This window comes from Cnephaeus nilssonii, assembly GCF_951640355.1.
Source record: "Cnephaeus nilssonii genome assembly, chromosome: 9".
Taxonomy (NCBI): Eukaryota; Metazoa; Chordata; class Mammalia; order Chiroptera; family Vespertilionidae; genus Cnephaeus; species Cnephaeus nilssonii.
The window spans coordinates 91348773-91370156 of record NC_137080.1 but is presented as its reverse complement, the minus strand read 5'-3'; the positions used below and the strand labels follow the sequence as shown (position 1 = coordinate 91370156).

The 21384-nt window shown below is 43.5% G+C and overlaps 1 protein-coding gene across 2 annotated transcripts in view; it reads left to right on the top strand.

Moving 5' to 3' along the window:
* Positions 1 to 20899, top strand: part of MAPK14 (mitogen-activated protein kinase 14) — a 65974-nt gene extending 45075 nt beyond the window's left edge. Inside the window, exons 9-12 of one of the 2 annotated variants that reach the window (XM_079781228.1) lie at positions 12014 to 12093; positions 14333 to 14411; positions 17678 to 17851; positions 18586 to 20899. In XM_079781228.1, the coding sequence (XP_079637354.1) occupies positions 12014 to 12093; positions 14333 to 14411; positions 17678 to 17851; positions 18586 to 18653 (401 nt within the window). In that variant the 3' untranslated portion in view covers positions 18654 to 20899. Of the gene's footprint in view, positions 1 to 7987; positions 8068 to 12013; positions 12094 to 14332; positions 14412 to 17677; positions 17852 to 18585 lie in introns of both variants that reach the window. The other variant, XM_079781227.1, reaches the window with a different exon arrangement.
* Positions 20900 to 21384: the final 485 nt, after the last annotated feature.

The following is a 21384-nucleotide window of genomic DNA, read 5'->3' as shown; positions in this document are numbered from 1 at the left end:
AGGAGATTACATTTTGTTTCATCCGTTCATCTGTTCCTAGGCACAGGTGGTTTCTACCCTTTAAGCTATTGTGAATGGTACTGCAATGAACATTAAGTACCTGTTTGAGTCCCCACTTTTAATTCTTTTGGGTATATACCTAGGAATGGAATTTTTGGGTCATATGGTAATTCTGTTTAGTTTTTTTAGGAACTGCCAAACTGTTTTCCACAGCGACTGCACTATTTTATAGCCCACCAGTGATGTATGAACAATTTCTCCACATCTTTTCTTTACCAATACTCATTTATATCGTTTTCCTTTTCTTCCTCTCTCTCTCTCTCTCTCTCTCTCTCTCTCTCTCGCTCCTTTTTCTCCCTCCCTTCCTTACTACTATAGTCATCCCAGTAGGTATGAAGTGTTATCTCTATGTGGTTTTGATTTCATTTCCCTAATGACTAATAATGTTGAGTATTTTCTCCTGTGTTTACTGTCCATTTATGTGTGTGTATATATATATATATTTTTTTTTGAGAAATATACTAGTATATCAAATCCTTTACCCATTTTTTAATTGGATTGTCTTTTTGATGTTGAATTTTAGGAGTTCTTCATATATTCTGAATAGTAAACCTTTATTAGATATATGATTTGCTAATATTTTCTTCCATTCTGTGGACTGTCTATTCAGTTTATTTATTTTTAATCCTCACCTGAGGATCTGTTTATTGATTTTGAGAGAGAGAGAGGAGAGCAGGAGAGAGACATTTATCAGATCTATCAGTTGCCTCCCATATTTGCCCCAGCCGGGGATCAAACCCGCAACCTTTGGTGCATGGGATGACGCTGCAACCAACTGAGCCACACCAGTCAGGGCTATTCACTTTCTTGATATTGTCCTTTCATGCAGAGAAGTTTTCATTTTGATTAAGCTACAATTCATCTGTTTTTTTTCTTTTGTTGCTCATGTTTTTGGTGTCATCTGAGAATTTATGACCAGATTTAAGGTCATGAAGATTTACTATTTTCTACCAAGAATTTTATGGGTTTATCTGTTATACTTGGGTCTTGGATCCATGTTGAGTTGATTTTCTATATGATGTGAGGTTAGGGGTCCAATTTTATCTTTTGCATGTAGAAATTCAGTTGTTCCCAGCACCATTTGTAGAAGAGACTATCCTTTCCCCCATTGAATGGGCTTGGCATGCCTGTCAATGATCAATTCTATGCCATTGGTCTGTATATTATCTTTATAGCAGTACTATACTGTTTTGATTACTGTAGTTTTATGGTAAGCTTTGAGATCAGGAAGTGTAAGTCATTCAACCTTGTTCTGATTTTCAAGACCTTTTTTTTTTTTTTTTTTTTGGCTCTTTGGGCTTCCTTATAATTCTATATGAATTTGAGGGTGTGTTTTTCCATTTCTGCAAAAAAGCTGTTGCAATTTTTATAGAGATTGCATTGAATTTTTAGATCACTTTGGATAATATTGACATCTTAACAATATTAAGTATTCTTTTCCAGGTACAGGTGAGGTCTTTCCATTTATGTAGGTCTTTAATTTCTTTCATGTTTTATAATTTTTACCCATTTTTCTCTCTCTCTCAGATGTTTCTTTCTAATGAATTGACCATTACATTTCCTAAGTTCTGAAATGGCCAACAGACCAGAGAAAGACATTTCTTTAGGCTCCTGCTTGAAACCAGCAGCTTCAGCAAACTGCTGGCCTTGATTCAGGGCCAATGTATTTTATAATTTTAGTGGACAAATCTTTCACCTCCTTGGTTAAATTTAGTCTTAGGATTTTATTCTTTTAGATGCTATTGCACATGGAATGCTTTCTTTATTCCCTTTTCACTTTGTGCATTGTTGGTATATAGAAACACAACTGATTTTTGTTTGTTGCTCTTATAACTTGCAATTTTGCTCTATTTGTTTATTAGCTCTAGTAGCTTTCTTGTGGATACTTAGTTATCTTCTATGTCATCTGTGAAGAGATGGTTTTACTTCTTCAATTCATATTTACATGCTTTTTTCCCCTCTTATCAACTGGCTCTGGCTAGAACTTCCAAATATAGTGTTGAATAGCAGTGGTGAAAGTGGGCATCCTTTTCCTCTTCTTATCTTCGAGGGAAAACTTTTAGTCTTGCACCACTGAGTATGCTTTTAGCTGTGCATTTTTCATGAATGCTTTTCTTCATGTCAAGGAAGCTTCTATTCATAGTTTTTTGTGTTTTGTTTTGTTTTTAATCCTCACCCTAGGAAATGTTTTACTGATTTTAGAGAGAGGGGAAGGAGGAGAGAGAGAAACATTGACGTGTGATCGCTTGCCTCCCGTATGCATCCCCCCAACCCCCTACCCTTCCACCCCCACCGGGGATTGAACTAGAAACGTAGGTATGTGCCCTGACTGGGAATCGAACCAGTGACCTTTTGGTGTATGGTGACAATGTTCCAACAAACCGAGCCACACTAGCCAGGGCTATTTATAATTTTATGAGTGTTTTTATCTGATCTGAATTTTAAATTTCATTAGACTTTATTTAGATTACATTTAAATTTAATCACATGATATTACTGGTATTGTATTGTGCAGTTTTAGATCTCTGCAAGTCTTTCCATTTCACCTTTTCATTTTTTTGTGATTAGTCTTTTTCTTGAGAGATTCCTTTGGTACTGGCTGTTAATAATCTCTGGAGTTCTCCTTAAGATATAAGAATTGTTAATTTTTGTTTTAAAGCTAATTATATATTGCTAGGTCAGAAATTATTCTCATTTGTGACTTTGCAGACCCGTCCAACTAACCCAAAATAGAATTATAATTTTTTTTAAAGAATTAAGCCCTTCCTTATGAGTCTAGTTGACTGGGTACATCAAGTGGACACAGCTGACAGAACTTTACACTAGAAGAAAGTGAGGATCCAGAATGTCTCTTCAAGTAGAGTATAGTTAGAAAATGTTATTACTAACGCTTGAGTCTGCAGCCTAAGGAAGAGAGAAAGTGAGATTCATAGCCCTGTTACACATCACATACTGCGTTCTCTTCCAGGGGCACAGCCTCGGTTTACTGCTGTTTTCCTTCCCTAGGTGAATACCCCCACGTATAAAACTTTTGTCTCCTTTTCGAATTTTAATAGAAATGATTCCCTTATGACATTAACTGGAGGGTAATGGGGCTGTTGATTTATACTCCACTTGCCATCAGCTAGCTGCTCTGCTCCATGTCACTTTCCCTAATGTATTAAATTTACTCCTTACTCTATTCATTTAATCTCTTTTCAGACACTTTATGAAATACTTCAGACATAAAAAAGACAATGAATAGCCCGGATAGCGTGGCTCAGTGGTTGAGCGTCAGCCTATGAACCAAAAGGTCACCGGTTCGATTCCCAGTCAGGGCACATGCCCGGGTTGTGGGCTCAATCCCCAGTAGCGGGAGTGCAGGAGGCAGTCGATACATGATTCTCTCCCATCAGGGATGTTTTTCTCTCTCCGTCGCCCTTCCTCTCTCTGAAATCAATAAAAATCTATATTTTTAAAAAAGACAATGAATAATAAGTGAACCCCTGTGTTCATCTGACCCAGATGATGAGATAAAACTTTGCCCCGGGAGCTAGAACTTCTGGTGTACCCCTTCCCAGCACACTTTCCCCTCGATGGCTTCAAATGTTCTTTCTCGTTTTTAAAAAGCAGTTGCACTGTAGACACTAAAAGTCAAGTGTCCTAATAAATGTTAGAGAAGAAAAATGCCAAGTTGTTACTTGCCTTTCCTTCTCTAATTTAAGAATATATTTTTCCAGAAAAAACTAGAATCCTCAGGTTGGCTCACAAACCTAGAGTACCTTAAGGAATTTTCTTTGGCCCTAACTGGCTTGGCTCAGTGGATAGAGCATTGAATTGCAGACTGGAAGGTCCCGTGTTTGATTCCGGTCAAGGGCACATGCCCGGGTTTTGGGTTCAATCCCTGGTGGGGGGCGTGCAAGAGGCAGCCGATCAATGATACTCTCTCATCATTGATGTTTCTATCTCTCTTTCCTTCTCCCTTCCTCTCTGAAATCAATAAAAATATATTAAAAAATAAATAAATATATAGATAAAGGAATTTTCTTTGTATAACAGTGAAACAACTATTTTAATGACCAAGAAGAGAATCAATCAAGTTGCCTCATTTTGGCCCATCCTGTCTGTCACCATGAGGATTTCCCACCCTCCAAAGACCGATGTTCTAGCTTTGCCCCATACAGAGCTGTTGTTGTTGTTTTTAATTGAAAACTGCTGCTCACAAGCAGTAGTAGTTGCAGGTAGGCCCTGCAACTAGTTCTTTTTTTCATCTTCAACTCTTCAATCTGTGGAGGTTTCTAGAAAATGCCTAGCACACTTAAAACTAACTAAACATCCTTCTTGCTTTTCCTCTAGTTCCCCCACTATTCCTTCTAGTTTCCTTTCACTTTTGTTACAAAGGACCTAAAGAATAATTGTAGGCTAAAGTCATATTTGCATCTCTTTATGCGCAGTATTTTTATCTCTTTATGTTTTAAGGAAGTATCAGGAAATTTATGGTTAAATTTTGACAATGTGGTCATTATAATTAAAATATATTTTTAACTAACTGTAAAAATAACACCAGTGGGGGGAAGTGGGGCAGAGTTAAACCTATTAAGAAGGATGGCTTGCTGTGGAAATAACTGTCATATGTGGTAAATTTTGCTTTGCTTTGCTTATATAGCTACTTGAAGCTCCTTCTGGCCTTAACTGCCTGGACACATTGTAGTGGCCTTACAGTGGCTGGTGCTGCTGAAGACTGACCTGTGTTTCAGTGGATTTGCCAGCTCTTGGAGAACCTATGGTGATGTCCTTTGAGGTTTGCATGCTTTGACTTCCTTCACGCAAGTGCTTTTAGCTGCTAAGTAGATTTCTTTTGGCATTGTGTGTTTACTAATCTCCTAAGTATTGACTGTCATGCTCTTCCAGCTCTCTTTGTCCTTGGCCCTCACACACTAATGCGCAGCATTTGTTTATCTTTATGGTGTAAACACTTCAGATGGAATGTTTGAGAACTTGTTAGGTCCCCCGTTAGATGATGCAATTTTTCTTGACTATTTTTCTGTGTATAGACTTTATACAGAGTCTGGTTCTTCTAGATTTTGAGGGCAAGGCAGAGGGGTGACGTTGAGTTGAAAAGTATAGTATAGAAAATGTTTTCAAATCTCTCCATATTTACTGAGCCTACTTTGTGGAAGGTGCTGGGGATAAGATGGTACCTGTCCCCCAAACCAGATGGTCATACTCAGTGGAAGGTGAGTTACAGGAGTTATTTGAACAAATTTTCACTCTCTGATTATAAAACAAGACAGAGTGACTTAAAAAGTACTATATTAGAGGTATTACTAAGTTAACGAGAAGAAGCAGGGATTCATTTGAACTCAAGATAACCAGGAAGACTTCGTGGCAGAGTTGTTATTTGAGCAGGGCTAAGAGAAAAGGCTTGGTAGGAGGGGAGAATGGAGGGTAGTCCTGTTTGTGACTTGGGTAAATAGGAAGTTGGAAGCTAGGACGTGCCTGGAACATTTGTTGTGAATTGAAGCATTGGGTGCATTAAGGAATAGTGGTTTTAGATCTCTGCAAGTCTTAGATCTCTTGAGGCAGAGTCAGAAGAGAAGCCTGATGCTAAGTCAGGGGGGCCATGAATGTGAGGCGAGGACCTGGGAGAAGGACACGGTCCCGCCTCAGTGCTGCAGTGAGCCCTCCACTGTGTGGAGTGAAGGAGGGCGTTGAGAACTCACACCCAGGAGTCTTCTGTCTCCTCGGGAGCTTGAAGCTGACTCGTTCTTAGTAGTCAGAACTCTCCTAAACAGGACACCCAATCTCAGCATTACTTCCAGAGGTTAGTTTTGATGAATTTATCATAAAAGTACCTGTTTGAGAGCTGAGGGAGTCTAGTGTTTTGTTTTGTTTTTATATGCAATATATTTTATCTTTTGAGGTAGCAGCCTAGTTAAATTTACTTCTGAAGAGTTTGAGCAAACTAAATGTATGCAAATGGAATCATTTTACATGAGCAGAAAGTATTCTGTATTAAATTCTATTGTTACATAGTTAATTTGATTATTTTAGAGCAAGATGGTATGCATTCTTTGCTCTGCTCTGTCTTCATTAACGTATGCTTTAAAAATTGTCTCATCAACTAAGAAATAAGTACTGAACATTTAACCTCCAGAACACATTAACTTCTGCGATTTGCAGATGACAGAATTCTCTATTCTTAATTCAGAAGTAACTTGTGTAAGTGGACTTGTTTATAATTTCTAGAAATAAAGTTTTTTGGGTCTAGGATGGGGTTCTGCAAACCTTTTCTTAAAGGGCCAGATAGTAAATATTTTAGACTTTGGGGACCATGTGGCTTCTGTTGTGTCCAATGAAAGCAGACATAAACAGTATATAAATGGACAGGCAAGGCTGTGTTCCAATAAAATGTCATTTTCAAAACAGGCAGCAGGTTAGGGTTTGCTGACTCCTGTCTAGAATTTTCTTCCACGTAAGCCAATTTCATATCTGGGGAAGAAAAAAAAAAAAGAACAGGGCAAGATGCCAGTGATATTATTGCATAAGTAATTCCTGTAACTTAGGCAACAACTGTGACTTGCAGCAGCCATTATTTTCAAGTTACATTGTGTTGCCTTTATTTGTATAACCATAAGAACAAGTATTTCCTTCCTCCTTCTCTCCATCCTGTTCTACCTTCTCTGCAAATATTTTGAGTGCCCACAGGCAGCAGGCGTTAGGCTGAGCACTGGAGATACGTGGTGGGCAGGCAGAGTGGCCCCTTCCCCCAGAGAGCTGCAGATCAGTAGAGGTGGCAGGCAGAGAGCAGAAAGTGGTTAAAGATTGTGATGAGCACTCTGATGTTGTCAAGCATCATGCTGAGACAGATAATGGAAGTGGGGGCTACTTTATAGAGTGTTGGAGAGGCTCTCTGGGGAGGTGAAGGTTAAGCTGAGACTGAGGTTGAGAAGGACCTAATCATGCAAAACCTGCAGGGATCAGAGGTAGTCATCCTCCCATCCTGTCCCCTCGAATGACAGTTAGACATGGGCAAACTACTCAGATTTTCACAGAGATTATTAAAAGCTATTTTATAAGATCCCCCCCCCCCCTCCTTTTCAGGCAGGGCTAAAAGCAGTAAGAACAAATGGGAGTTTTTGTCTTCTCATTAATATGTGCACATACATTCTGAGGGTACTTGAAGACTTGGTACCAGAATAGAGGTTTGGCGCTGTGGCCTATGATTTAGAACCTTTGGGATGTGTGAGGTTTGTTCATGTTTTTATAAGGTTAAAACCTCATCGGTCCTGCTTTGTTATGGCACTCCTGGAGGTCATACAGGTGCAGTGTGGGAGTGAGGCCTTCTGCTGGCTGTCACTCACAGTTCTCTGCCTGCTGTGGCCAGGGCAGAGGGAGAGGCATTCCAGAGGAATGCTCAGTGGTTGGGCTCTGGGATCTGCACAGGCCCTGCCACATTACAAGCTCCTAGGTCAGGCCTCGGGGATAGTTACGGGGGGCTGGTCTACCCTGGCTCCTGTGCTCTGCTGCTTTGTTCTGTAGCCTCTGCTTTCACTGCTCTGGCTTGACTGGCTACTGATGTTTTGGTGGAAGGTGAAGAGGTAGGTGTGGACTGAGCATCTGGACGGAGGGAAGCTCTCGTGTTTCGCCTGCTGTCTCTGAGCTCAGTACCCAGCTACAGTCGCTTCACTTTACTAATAGGGGGTGTGGACAGATGCACAGATGAATGTACGTGGGGTGTGTGGTAGCATTTGAATCCTTGTACAGGAGGAGCATGTCCTACTTGAAGTGACCATCCTGCAGAAGCCTTAACTAGACGATTCACCATTTTGGCTTGGTTTTTCATTTTTGTCATTGGGGTATTTTGTTTGTTTTTGTTTTGTTTTATTTGTTGTTTGTTTTTCATTTTTATTTTGTCCCAACATTTTCCTTTATAGTCCACCTTTAGATATTGATCAGTTGAAGCTCATTTTAAGACTCGTTGGAACCCCAGGGGCTGAGCTTTTGAAGAAAATCTCCTCAGAGTCTGTGAGTTGATGCTTTGATTGTAATTATCTGCCCTGTTGGGAGTCTGCAACTTGCCTTCCATCTGTACCTTGACTCGGGTGTGTTTCTAAGCACGTGTGCCCTTTGTGTGCTGAGTTCTGGATGAGGGGTGTGTGTGTGTGTGTGTGTGTGTGTGTGTGTGTACACACACACTTGCACATATACACACCCTCCTGGTCACATGCATGAGTGTGCTTTTTTTTCTATCTGGGTATGCATTAGATCACGGGGCCTGTATTGGGCAGTGGTATCCTAGTGGTAGTAAATGAGATTTGAAATTCTAATTCATCCCCAGAGGTTAGTGGAAATTTTATGTCTCTGTTTCAGCCCTGACTTTATCGTTCTCAGAGGTTTCCCATGTAGTCAAGGGCTCTTCTCACTTTGGGTTAGTGTTTGTTCTCAGATCATGTGGTTCACCATGGATTAGTCTACCATCAGCACTAAAAGAATGAAATGTACATTGCACATTATTGCCCTTTTCCAGAAGTTCCTTGCTTTCTATTGGTTGAGAATAGACCGCCTGCACGCCTGCGTAAAGCATCAGTTCCTCTCTACCCAGTCCCCAGACCAGCAGAGGTTGCTCCCCACTCCTGCTGCCTCAGAGCCACAGGAATGGGGTTGTAAATCCTTCCTCCCACGGCCTTTCTTTGTAATTACAAATTGAATAACCCGATAAAAAGCTTTGGCACAGTGCGTTCCTGCCTCCACGCAGGCGTTGACAGAGAAGCCACTCTGGCTTCCTTTGGCCACGATTTCCTGCTGTTGGGCAGGAGACGTGAGCGAAATCGTGAAAGCCCAGCCCGTCTCTCTTTTCCCTCCGTCTGCTGCCAGGCAGTGGATAGAGGGCAGAGGCTGCAGGGCTGCCTTCCTGGGTTCTCCTCCTAGCATGCTCCCTTCGCCCAGTTGGGAAGACTGCTGGTAGCTTGCGCAGGTGAGTTCAAACAGTTCATCATCTCCCTGTCAAATACAGACTGTTGTCATCTGGGATGTGTCTGGTACATTCCTTAAAAGGACCACAAAGCCCAGGGTATTTATGAATTTCCACTCTGACGATATGTAAGAGAATGTACCAGCCCTATTTTATTTTATTTACTTATTTGGGATGATGAAGCAAAAGCACAGAAAGGCTGTGACTTGCCTGAGTCATGCACTGGGTCACTTGGCAGAGCCGGGCGTAGATCCCAGATGCTCTGAGAACGTGAGCTGAACCTGAATCTCAGGTGACTGCACATTGTGTGAAAGTCACTGTCAGAGGTGCCGACCACACTGTCAGCCCAGGGGAGTGTTTTCTTCTGCTTTATGAGATGCAGAAGCTGTATTGGAGCAGATCAGAGAAGATACGAGGAGATGCTTAGAGAGGACACGTGCTTTTTTGTTTTAAATGCCTTTGCTTAGAAAGATTGGCTGGTAGAGAGGACATGAGGGAGGAGAGTGGGGTTGAGAAGAAGTTGGGTTTATTAATGAGCAGCGCTAATGAGACTAAGATAGCAGATTCATGCCACCTGGGGTGGCTACCACAGCTCCTGCTCAGCCCCCTCCCACTCCTACCCACCCACCCGTAGATAGGTGCCATTAGTCACAAGAATTTCTAAAAGAAGAGGTATGGGTAAAATAGTATTTACCTGTTATTAAGCCACCATTTATTCTTAAGAAAGAAACAGCACCAAGTGCCTGACCTAATATTGAAATGTCTTTATTTTTGGTGAAATAAAGCACATTATATATTACAGAGCTCTAGAGTTGGGCATAATAAAATTGGGTACCAGCATACAGAATTTACTCAAATAATATTGTACTGAGTATAGGAATAAGAACGGGTGGTTTGGTTTTTTCCTACATAATTATGGTGAGTGGATAAAAGTAGTTTAAGCATTCAGAAGGGTAGGCAAGATTAATTTGATGTTTAGTGATATTGCCCAAGTACCAATTTATTTTAAAAGCACGTGATGTGTGGAACACGTGATATGAAAATAACAAAGCCAGGTGAGTAAAATTATTTAAAGATTTTTAAAGTTAAAAATTCATTATTGAAGGAATGTAGTAAACAGAAAGGCAATAGCTATTTTCATTACTCCTGAAAAGCAGGGAAATAGTGTAGAAATTGAGTCAGTAAAGAGGAGGACATTCTGAGTAAGAGAACGCAGTAACAGATGGGCTGGTTGAGAACAAGTCAGGATGTGCCCGAGAGAAGGGATAAATTGGCCCTGATGGATGGCTAAGGAGATAGACTTCTTTTGGTTGGTGACCCAGTACATATAGCAATTAGTGAAACAACAAAAAATTCTATTAAGAAAGCAAAAAGAGCCGTTTCACTGACTCATTCTCACACTTTTCCCTAGAAATTTATTTTTTCTAACCCCTGACAAGGGGATATAATAGCCTTTTTGGCTAAAGAAGACAAAACAGACAATGTACAGGCCAAGTACATGGTGGGGCAAATGTAGGTTTACAGTTGTGAGTACCTGAGACACAGTTTATTCTTGTTATTGTTTATTAATCATTGTATTATTTTCCATACAAACAGCTGTACACCTGTGTTTGCCCCACCCTGAATTATTCATAGGAAAGAAGAGAGAGGTGGTGGGATTTTAACATTTTAAAACCCAATTGGCATTCTATTGCTGGTTTACTTACTGACCCCCTTTTGTTATTTCTCCTGGCATGCAGAGTACTGTTTGTTATGTCATTTGTTTAGAGGTAAATCTAAACTTTGTGTGAGGATGTTAAGAGACCTTCATCCCACCTTTAGAACATGCTGGCGCATAAATGGCAGGGTAGAACCAGCTCTTTCCTGATGGCCAGCCTTACAGGTGTTTGTAGTAGTCTGACCACTAGGGAAACTGAGTTCAGGGAATGAGCTAAAGCAGAAAATTACTGAGAGAAGCCACAAAGAAGTGAAATCACTTGACCAGGGTGCTTATGAAGATGATGCTGCAACCGAAGGGAGGACGTTAATAGTTAACAAGAAAGGGAGTATGACAAGGTTTTTATTGAATTGTGTTGAGGATTTTAAAAATCCCATCACCTCTGCTTTAACAGGAACACATGGTAAACGAACAGTCCTCCTAATATTTTCGAAGAGGGGAATTGTGTTAAAATCGATGGCACAGCTAAAAGGAGTACGGCTTGTGTATGTGCTTGTTTATAGTTCTGCCTCTGTCGAGTAATTGCAGTGTTTTGCAAACGTCGTCCCAGCTATTTGTTAGCTGAGGTCAGTCTGGTCACGGGTTAAAACGACTGGGAGAAATCACTGTGGTATGCAGGCTGGGACTTCTGTGACGAACAGCAGCCTGGAACTTCTCTTTTGTCTTTACCATTAGCTTCTAACTTCCCCCATGTTCCCTTTCTTCACTTACCTGTGTGTTTGTGGCATGTATTTTAAATGTACCACTACTAATGTCTCTGAAACTTGGCATTGCTTATCAACCCAACACCCACCCATATCTTATATTGGAGGGGTGGAGATCACCAGAGCCTGTGCCTCAAAATTTAACCTCTTCCTTAAATGGGCACGCTGGGTATATTCTTCTGAACTGAATTGAGTCGGCATTTTTTAATCATCTCCATTGACCCACAAGCAAATGGGTTTTAGCCATCAGTACTTGGAATAGTTCTCTGGCTGGCATCCTGGATCAAGGGGCACCTCTTTCCAGGGATCCTGAAATATATAATGCTAAAGATGATGCCAAAACCACAGAAATTTGTCCTTATCTGCACGGCCAGCCACTGGCTACATGCCTGATAAGTCTCGTGCCGTTCACGGAATCATGCTTCAATATGCAGCCTTGGGCTCTGGCCTGGCGTGGGTGGGACTGGTGGGGATTAGGTTTTCTATTTGTTTGGGGGTGGCTATTGGCCTTTTAAAACTTGAGTTGAAAGTTATTTTTTGCACCGTATGTTTGACAATGCCCTTGACTAGGCATCTAAGATATTAACCAGCTTCAGCAGATTATGCGTCTGACGGGGACACCCCCTGCTTATCTCATTAACAGGATGCCAAGCCATGAGGTGAGAACAATAGCCTGCACAGGGAATGCCCCTCAGACGGCCACATTCTCGTCTGATTGCCACTGTATAACCAGCACACTTGTACTGTCACTGAATGCTTGCATGTGCCTTGAGGCCGCTGAGGTACCGATGCCTGTGTGCTGCTGCAGGATGTTGATATTTGGGATGAATTCTCATTCAATCCTGTGGATTGAGAATACAAGTTACAGACTTACATGTAGAAATGATGTCACTTTTCTACTTGGGTTTTATGAATTTAGTGCTCAAGAGGCTGTTCTGTCTTCTGGGTTCTGTGCCTGTGGCTCGGGCATGCTGCCATCTGTTGACTTGCAGCTGCAGGTATAGTTACTGAAGGCATTAGCATACTTCCCTAGTCATCAGTTTTTTATTGACCAAGAGAGGATTCTTCATTTAAAAAACACTAAAATACCCAACCACTAATAAGTACTGTGTTCAAAAGAATACACAAATAATATAGAATAAATATGGATACCTATGTAGGGTGAGGTGCCTTTTTTACCAATTCTTAACTATTGAGTCTAACTCTAGTCCTATCATCAGAGATGGTTGGGGCACTTTTTTCTAAGGTGCCCTCACATTCTGGGAGCCGGGTTGGCATCACAGAGGCCCTCCCCTTCAGCTACACGCAGCTCGTCTTTGTCTGATTTGTCTTGTTAGAGGGATGAGACAGGCCTCTCCGTCCTCTGTCCCTTCAGCCTCTGTCTGTGAGCTCAGGAGGAAGGGACGACCGCCATGCAGGTATTCAGTCCCTAGGACTTCCTTCTCGAATCAGAAAGAGCCTCAGCCGCTTTTCACAGCGGGTCTTGCCTGCTCACTGCACATGTAATGAGAAGGTGAAGTTGCCCTAGCAACTTTTTTAACTTTGTGTGTTCGCGCGCATGTGTGTGTGTGCGCTCATCCACATACATGAGTACCTTTACGTTGAGAAATTGTGAGGAGGTGGTTAAGATCGATTCAAAGAAGTTTTATCTCAACTACGCAGATAGTGGGATTTATTCATTGAAACAGGGAAGGTCATTGATGTAGTTTGACACCTAATACCTGACGCCCGCATTATGAGTTACATTTGTATTTATGTGGTTATTCTCAAGACCAGTTTTTGGTTTTGCCTTGATTAGAGCTGTCAGTCCTTGAAAGAATTTGGCACCTTACATTCCCTAGAATGTAGCTCAGCAGCTGGGCAGTCTGCACATCCTTAGGACGTGAGAGCAGACTTCCCCCCTACAGGCAGCCGCGGTACAGCCAGTGTCGCTGAGCTTGCTCGGGACCCAGTGCTGTGCTGAGGAGCACCGGTTCGCATCACCAGGCCTTGCTCCAGCACTGGGGGGTAGGCATTGGGACTGATCCCTTTTTACAGCTGAGGAACTCAAGACTCAGAGATAATAAGTAACTTGCTCAACGGGTTAAAGTCAAGATTCAAATTCAAGCCTGTCCCAGCCCAGGGACCAAACATAGAACAACCTATTGGTAACATAAATGTTGTTTGTGTCAGAAATATAGTCTGAAGCTCTTTCATGAGTTTTGCTTGAGTAGCACAATAACCATATGATGTAGACAAGCCACATACTAGCACCGAATATTAATATTTTGCAGATGAGACTTGAGACATGCCCAAGGAGATGTAGCTTATAAGTGGCAGGGGAAGGATTTCTGCCTGGGCCGTGTAATTTATAATCCACTATTCTTTATTGCTCTCATTGGTTTATTATTTTTAAAATGTGTTCGAGCCTCTTTGGATATACTAAACTTACGTTTACTTGTTACCAAGATTTAATATTTATACTTTTGGTGTACTAAGAGCACCCACTAAGACCAGCGCCATCGAAAGACTGCCAGTCCCGGACTTTCATTAGGATACCAGTTCCTACGCCATTTTTAGCTTTTAGGGAGGCTGTCTCAGAAAGGGCTGCTGCTTAGTTATCTTGGCCTCATTTTTTTTTAACTTCTGATCAGAAAGCTAATGAAAGGGAACTTGATTAGTTAGCATTCTCGTCCACTTGAAGTATAACTGAAATATAGCAGGGATATAAATAAGGTAGTGGTCATAAATAAGGAAGTTTAGGACAGCACTAAGAGAGAAGTCTACCCAAGACAGTCATGAACATTGGAGCTAGCAGACTTTGTCAGCTAACGCTTCTTCCTGATCAGGCCCGAGACTCTCTGAGGGCAGTAACATCATTGAACAAAAAGCCATTTTGAAAACCCTTTGTTTTTGCAGGCAAGAAACTACATTCAGTCTTTGACCCAGATGCCGAAGATGAACTTTGCAAATGTGTTTATTGGTGCCAACCCCTTGGGTAAGTTGACTGTATCCTCATGTCATGGATATGAAATTGGTTATAACCAAGTTAGGGATTTGAAGTCTCTGACTTGCTCACAGCTGCTGCCGTTTCTTACCCAGGCTGAGGGGAAGAGCAACAGACGGTGTTGTGGGCCGCGGCGCTCCCCGCCGTGGGCCCCGGCGCTCCCCGCCGTGGGCCCCGCTCACCTGTACCCTCCCGCCCTTTCCCTGCCCCTCTTCTTCTGCTCCTCAGAGACTTAGCCTTTCTCACTGGAGCGAATTTGCCGCCTCAGGCTTTAAGGAATGGCCCCATATTCCTGCCACCATCACTTCCAGGTCCCTTGGCAAAGGGACATGACTGGCAGCTGCAGGATGTATCTGCCCTGGCTAAAGGAGGAGCTGCCTTAGTCCCTAAAGCTGGGGGCGATGTGTGCTTCAGTGGCCCCTGCAGGTGGCCTCGTCTGAGGCTCTAGCACCCTGACTCAGGGCACAGTGGACAGGGGCGGACGTAGAGAGCTCAGACCGGAGGGAGCGAGGAGAGCCTGTGATGGTGGCATGTGTAATCAACCTTCTCGCTTTTCTCAAGAGTGTATGGTGGGCCACCCTGCTCAAGGGTCCCAGCAGCTGTGCTTCAGGGTTGGAGTGAGGCTGAGAGGTTTTACCTTTTAAATACCCCATCGTCACGGTTGTTGACTGCAGTCTCAGTGTCACTGTGGTCAGTCTCAAGGTCGCACAGGTGCTCTCGCTCTGAAGTGTTGGGCAATCGCTGGTGAGTTACGTCCGCCCTGGAGGTGGAGGGTTCATCAGGTCTCAGCTGGTCACGCTTCCAGGAACAAGTCCACAGACTCTCGGGGGCGTGCAGAATTCTTGGGTTGGTTTAGGTTGGCATCTGCCCTGCTGTGCTCTCATTGGCTGTGTCTGACTTATTTGAGCTGTATTGTCTAGTTCAGGGATCTGTGAGACGCTCTCTGAGTTGTAAGTACTCCAAGAATTTGGGAGATGATGTTGTATGCTGGTAGCTTTCTTGTCTGTCTGTCTGTCTGTCTGTCTGTCTGTTCTGGGTGTTTTTTCATCACATGGGTTCATGTTTCAGACCTGGCAGTGCTTACTTAGACTTCCTGTTCTCTGACTCCGATGTGTTTATTCATTTTTCGGGGTGAGAGGTGGGTGACTAGCAGCTTATTTAGGTCACATGCATCTGATAGGTGTCCCCTTCTCTGGAATCAAAACACGTAAACATTCAAAAGGACTAGACACCACATAGCACTGCAGACTGCAAGCGAGGTGCGTGGAGGCGTTAGGCCATCTGTGCTCGCACTGCGGTTCCGGGAACCTCAGCCCGACGCCCTGCCAGGCGCTGATGCCATATAGTCTCTTCTTGCAGACGACTGAGAACATGGTGTTACTGACCAGGAACCTGTGCCCAGCTGTTAGCTGAGCAGGAATGTAAATATTGACACCTGTTGTGTCAGTCACTGACTTCCTGTTTCACATTACCCTCCAAACACGAATCAAAACTGAAACTGCCCTTAGATGTAGTGAGTGTGTTTGTATCTGCCCAGATCTTAGAGGGCCCTCTTTCTCACCCCTGACTGTGTTCCTTGTCGGGGGCTTGTTTGCAGGACATGGTACTCTTTACCCTCGGTGGCAAAGACCATATGCTTCAAACAACAGCTGATGCGGTTTATTTTTTCTAAGAAGAGAAGGACGTATATCCAGGCATTTCTCCCAAGGCTTTAAGAGTAAACGGAGCCTGAATCAACACATAGGTATTCACCTTGTTTTCTATCCCTTGAAACCAAATTCTTTGGTTTCTCTGGAAGGCTATGGAATGGGGTCTTTCACCCCCTCGGTGTACCCAGCAGTAACCTCTTCAGGAAGCTGTTCTCTTCACGCCCCAACCCCTCCCCCTTGCGCAGTGAAGGAACTGTCAGTAATTTGCAGAGCCTCAGAAGCCTGGTTTCACAGGGGGTGCCTATGATCATGCAGTGTTTGTCCTGCATCCTCTGAAACTCAGCACACCCCCATTTGACAGAGTTAGAACATCACCATTTTGTGACCCTACTGAAATAACTGCTGTGAAGAAAAATCGGGGGCTGCTGGAGCCTTAAGTGAAAGGACCGGAGGCTGTTCATGTGGTTTCAAAGAGCCCCGCAGATCACTTGCTTAGGGCAAAAAGGAAACAACCCTGTGACCAAATTTAGCACCATTCATAACGGGACAGATGCCTGCTGCTCCTTCAGGTCCACATTCTTACTTGTTAGCGCTAACATGGTTTTCAGGGGAATCACAGGGGGTAGAAGCAAACACGGGTGTAGATTCATGATGGACGTTCTCAGGACAACTGGGCTGTCTGAGTAGGAAAAGGGAGAATTAGTTTCTCTAACTAGGTCTAAGATAATAGGTAAGATACTTTGAGAAACTAAAGAAACCCAATCAAATGCAGTGGGTGGCCCTTAATTGGTCCTGGTTTGAACAAGGTGGGTGTAAAAGACAACGGGATAATTGGAGAAATTCTAACTTGAACTGGATGTTAGAGATTTGGAAATTACTTATTTTTAAATATAAAATATTTAAAACATTTTAAATATGTAATAGTTTTATGATTGTATAGGAAGATGTCTTTATGCGGAAATATTTAGCTATAAAGTATCACGTGTATAATTTTATTTTAAAAAGGGGGCAGCAAAAAAATAGAAATAAAGAAATACAAAATGTTAATTGTTGGATGTGGGTGGTCAACCTGAGTATTTACTGTATTGTTTTGTTATATTGAAAATTTTAAAAATAAATTATCACTTTATCCAGATACCCTGTCTCTCATCCACACACCCGTGTAAAGAAAGCCCTCATTCTCTCCATTGTTTGAAGACCCGTTTGAAGAATAGTCATTTGTCTTATGTTAGTAAATAAACAGTGAGGGGGACAAAAACGTTGGAAAATTAAAAACTAGCCCTACTTACCTCCTCTAGATCCCTTTGGTTTTAGGCTTTCGTTTTGGCACAGTTGGACTTCAGTGGTAACAGTTTGGCGTGGTCATTCCACAGAATGTCTGCTTGTTCAAACAGAATCTGTTATTTTTTTAAAGTTCTTCAGTAACATATTCTTTAAAAATAATACAAAATACACACACGAGAGAAAAGTGAAAATATGTCCTGGAGCCGACACTCTGGAGAATTCTTTGTGTGGGCTTGAAGGGCCAAAGCTGTGTGTTTGCTTAGTAAGGCCTAACTTTTGCTAGCATGTTAAAAATTAAAGCTTTTCTTTTTTGTGGACTAACAGCTGTCGACCTGCTGGAGAAGATGCTTGTGCTGGACTCGGACAAGAGGATCACGGCGGCCCAAGCGCTCGCGCACGACTACTTCGCTCAGTACCACGATCCTGACGACGAGCCCGTGGCGGACCCTTACGACCAGTCCTTCGAGAGCCGGGACCTGCTTATCGATGAGTGGAAAAGTAAGGCACAGAGGCAGCGCTGACACCTGCCTGACAGCTTGGTCTGACAATCCTTCCTCGGTGAGCGGCTCGCCAAAAGCCGTGCCCAGGAGAATAAGATGCTTGGCTGTGAGCAGCTCGCTAAAACTGGTCGGGGCCTCGCCCAGAGTGAGCGCCTCTGTTGGAAGCGTGAAGGGGTGACACTCTCAGAGCTGGGAGACCCTCACGTCTGCTCTGATTTTGCGCGCAGCCCCTCACACCTGCCTCGGTCTCTGAGGTTCTCAGAATCTTTTTCTTTACAGCATCTCTCTGAGATGAGTAAAGGAAGGAGATTTTTACAGTTTTATACTTGATACAATTGGGACAAAATATCTTACCTCTTACCTTAGACCTAGTTAGGGACACAGCCGGAAATGAAACCCGTGCCTAATCTCATATTCTTTCCATAAAACACAAATTCGGAACTCCGGGTAACTGCCCGAAGCCAGTTTGTGGGGCTGCTCCGTTATGCTTGAGCTCCAGGAGGAGGCACTGAGCGATGAAAGAAACAAGGAAGATGGGTTTAGATATGTGTCCTTGAACTTCTGGGCAGTCACATGATCCGTTGGGATCCCACACAAGCAGTGAATGGTTACTTGGCCTGTCCCTCACTGCACTAGCCGGGAGAGGCAGGGAGGCTCTGCGCTCAGAAGCACAGTGCTTGCCAGCAAAGGGAACAGCTTGAACTCACCTGGGCTTTCCTTCCCAATCCCTAGGCCTGACCTACGACGAAGTCGTCAGCTTTGTGCCTCCGCCCCTTGACCAAGAAGAGATGGAATCCTGAGCACCTGGTTTCTGTTCTGCTGATCCCACTTCACTGTGAGGGGAAGGCCTTTTCACGGGAACTCTCCAAATCTCATTCAAGTGCCTCCTGTTGCGAAGATCTCCTCCATGGTGGAAGAGGGGTGTGTGCGTGCACGCATGTGTGTTAGTGTGTGTGTCTGTCTTTGTGGGAGCGTAAGAGACTATGAGCAGCAAACTGCCATCACAGTGACTCCGTGGCGTTCCAGATACCCCGTGGCAGCCTCTGCTCGCGCTTCTTCGTGAGTCGGCTCAGGCAGGCAAGAGCTGCTGTTCTCTTAGGGTTGTTCAGTGCAAAGTAAAAAATATTCAGTGTCCTACATCCCAGTCATGCTTTCACTATTTTGGCCTCTCCTGTGGGCCCACCTTGACCACCGTGGCACAGAGAAGGCTCGCCCCTTCTGGCTGCTTCAGCTCTGGAGCCGTCCTCAGGATGCGTACGGCCAAAAGGACCAACTGGCTCTGTGCGCTAGTCTGAGAACTCGCTCTGTACCATTCTCAGAACGCAGCAGGTGTATCTGGGACTCTAAATATGTTTGTGCCTTAAAACGGGAGAAGAGAGTGCGGCAATTGAAGTTCTGAGCCAGGCGAGTAGTCAGCTGGGTGGACGACCTTGTGAAACAGCCTTCAGAGGCTCCGTGTGCATGTGTGGGCATGCGTGTATGTGCTTCTCGCTCGACCCCGGGTGTTGTGCCATTTCTCTGCTTGCCCCCTTCAGTGCAGAGGTTTCTTGAGTATTGGACCCAGTCACCAGAGGCCGGCTCTTGCTGTCTGTGGACGTCCTGTGTGCTCTTTCTTCCTAGCAGAGTGATGATGTCTTGCACGCCTTGCTGTTTGAGCATGCACAGCTGCTTGCCCTGTTTTTTTGGGGAGGCCCTGGTGCCAGGCAAGTGGGCCAGTGAGGACTTCTTGGAAGTTCAGAACTCGTGTCACCTTGGCTGATGCTACGGGCAGGTGACATCTTCTCTCCAGCCCCCAGTGCTGTTTTGTGTTGAACACAATTGATACTCCAGGTGCTTTTGATGTGAAAATTATGAAGAAATGGAACAGATGGATATATAGCATTTTCTTTCCTGCCATCTGATTTTCAAGAAACTGTTTTTGGGGAGCCATCATGGGAAAAATGGGGCTTTTCCCAGGAAACCTCAGCCTTTGGAAACAAGTCATTCTCTCCCCTCCCAATAACCAATGCTAAGAAATGCCGAAATCAAAGTGAAAAATAAACGCTCATGAGGCCAGAACTCCTTTCTCTATTTTTGTCTAAATATGGTTATTTTTCTAAAGTAATGAGGTGTCTTTTCCACCTTCTTTGGGGTCTTCTTGGCAGCGTAATGTTGGCTTCTTGGTCTCAGTTTAGGGAGAAATGAATTTTGTATTTTGCAGGAATCCTTTGAGAATGTGATTCCTTTGATGGGGAGGAAGGGCAAATTATTGTAATATTTTGTATTTTCAACTTTATAAAGATGAAATATCCTCAGGGGTGGAGAAGAGTCGTTTTCATAATTTTCTGAATTTCAGGCATCGTGTGCTACGTTAGGGCCCAGGTATTTAAACCTTTTGTGAAATGAGAAAGTGTAAGGCCACTTGCAGGGTGGGCCATGTGACAGACTCTCTCACTGGCGCGAGGTGTTTCCATTTCTGTCACAGGGCAGTGACTGCACTCCAGGAGGACAGCGTAGGGCCGCATCAGCCGGAGCGAGGAACGAGGCAGCTCATGGTGGTCATGCCACACCCGGGATTGTCCCCTCTCTAAGGACAATGAATGCAAAGGCCTCATCTCCTTGGCGTGCAGTTCAAATCCTCACGGCCCACGGCAGGGTGAATTTTGTCAGCGTGTTGGGTTGTACGTGCTAGTGTGATTTCCTCCCACGTGCTGCTCTGCATACCTTCCCGTCCAGGTCTCTGCAGGTGTTAGGAGCTGAGCGGCCTGGGGCAGGGCTCCTGTGTCTGAGAATCATGCTCCCTTCTCCTGACTTCTCTGAGCGGAACTCAGAAGAGAGAATGAGGGAAACTGCTATTTTATTTGTACTCATGAACTTGGCTGTAATCAGTTATACCATATAGGATGTCATACAATACCACTTGTCAAAATAAAGCCTATTTTTCAAATTTAGTGAGTTTCTCAATTTTATTTTTCTCTTGATCATTTTTATTTAATGCTCAATATAGCTTTATATCAATGTTCTTTCTGCTATGGCCTGGCATATGCTTCTGACAGATCTTAATATTACTCCTAAAATTAAAAAAAAAAAAAAAACATGTATAGAGCTCCTTGGTTGTGCATTTATGGTGAAGCAGATCTGAGTCTTTGAAGCGAATGGGTAAAGCGAAGACCAGATAAACAAGGTATAAGGAGGCAGGTGCTATGCGTATTGCCCTTGGGTGTCAGAGTAGCCTGGGACGGGGTCTGAGACCATGGCCCAGGGGCCAAATCCACTAAAAATGGTTGAAGGGAGAACAGTGTTTTTGTAGCATGTGAAAAACAATGTAAATTCAAATTTCAGTGCCAATAAATAATGTTTTATTAGAACACAGTCACACATTGGGTTAAGTGTTGTCTGTGGCTGCCTTTGGGGCTACCGTGACAGCTGAATAGTTGTGGCAGAGAACATGTGCTTACAACGTCTAAACTACCTACACTTTTACAGAAAAAGTTGTCCAACCCCTGGTCCAGGATTTCCATTTCCTCATTTGTAAAATGAAGTTTTTTAAAG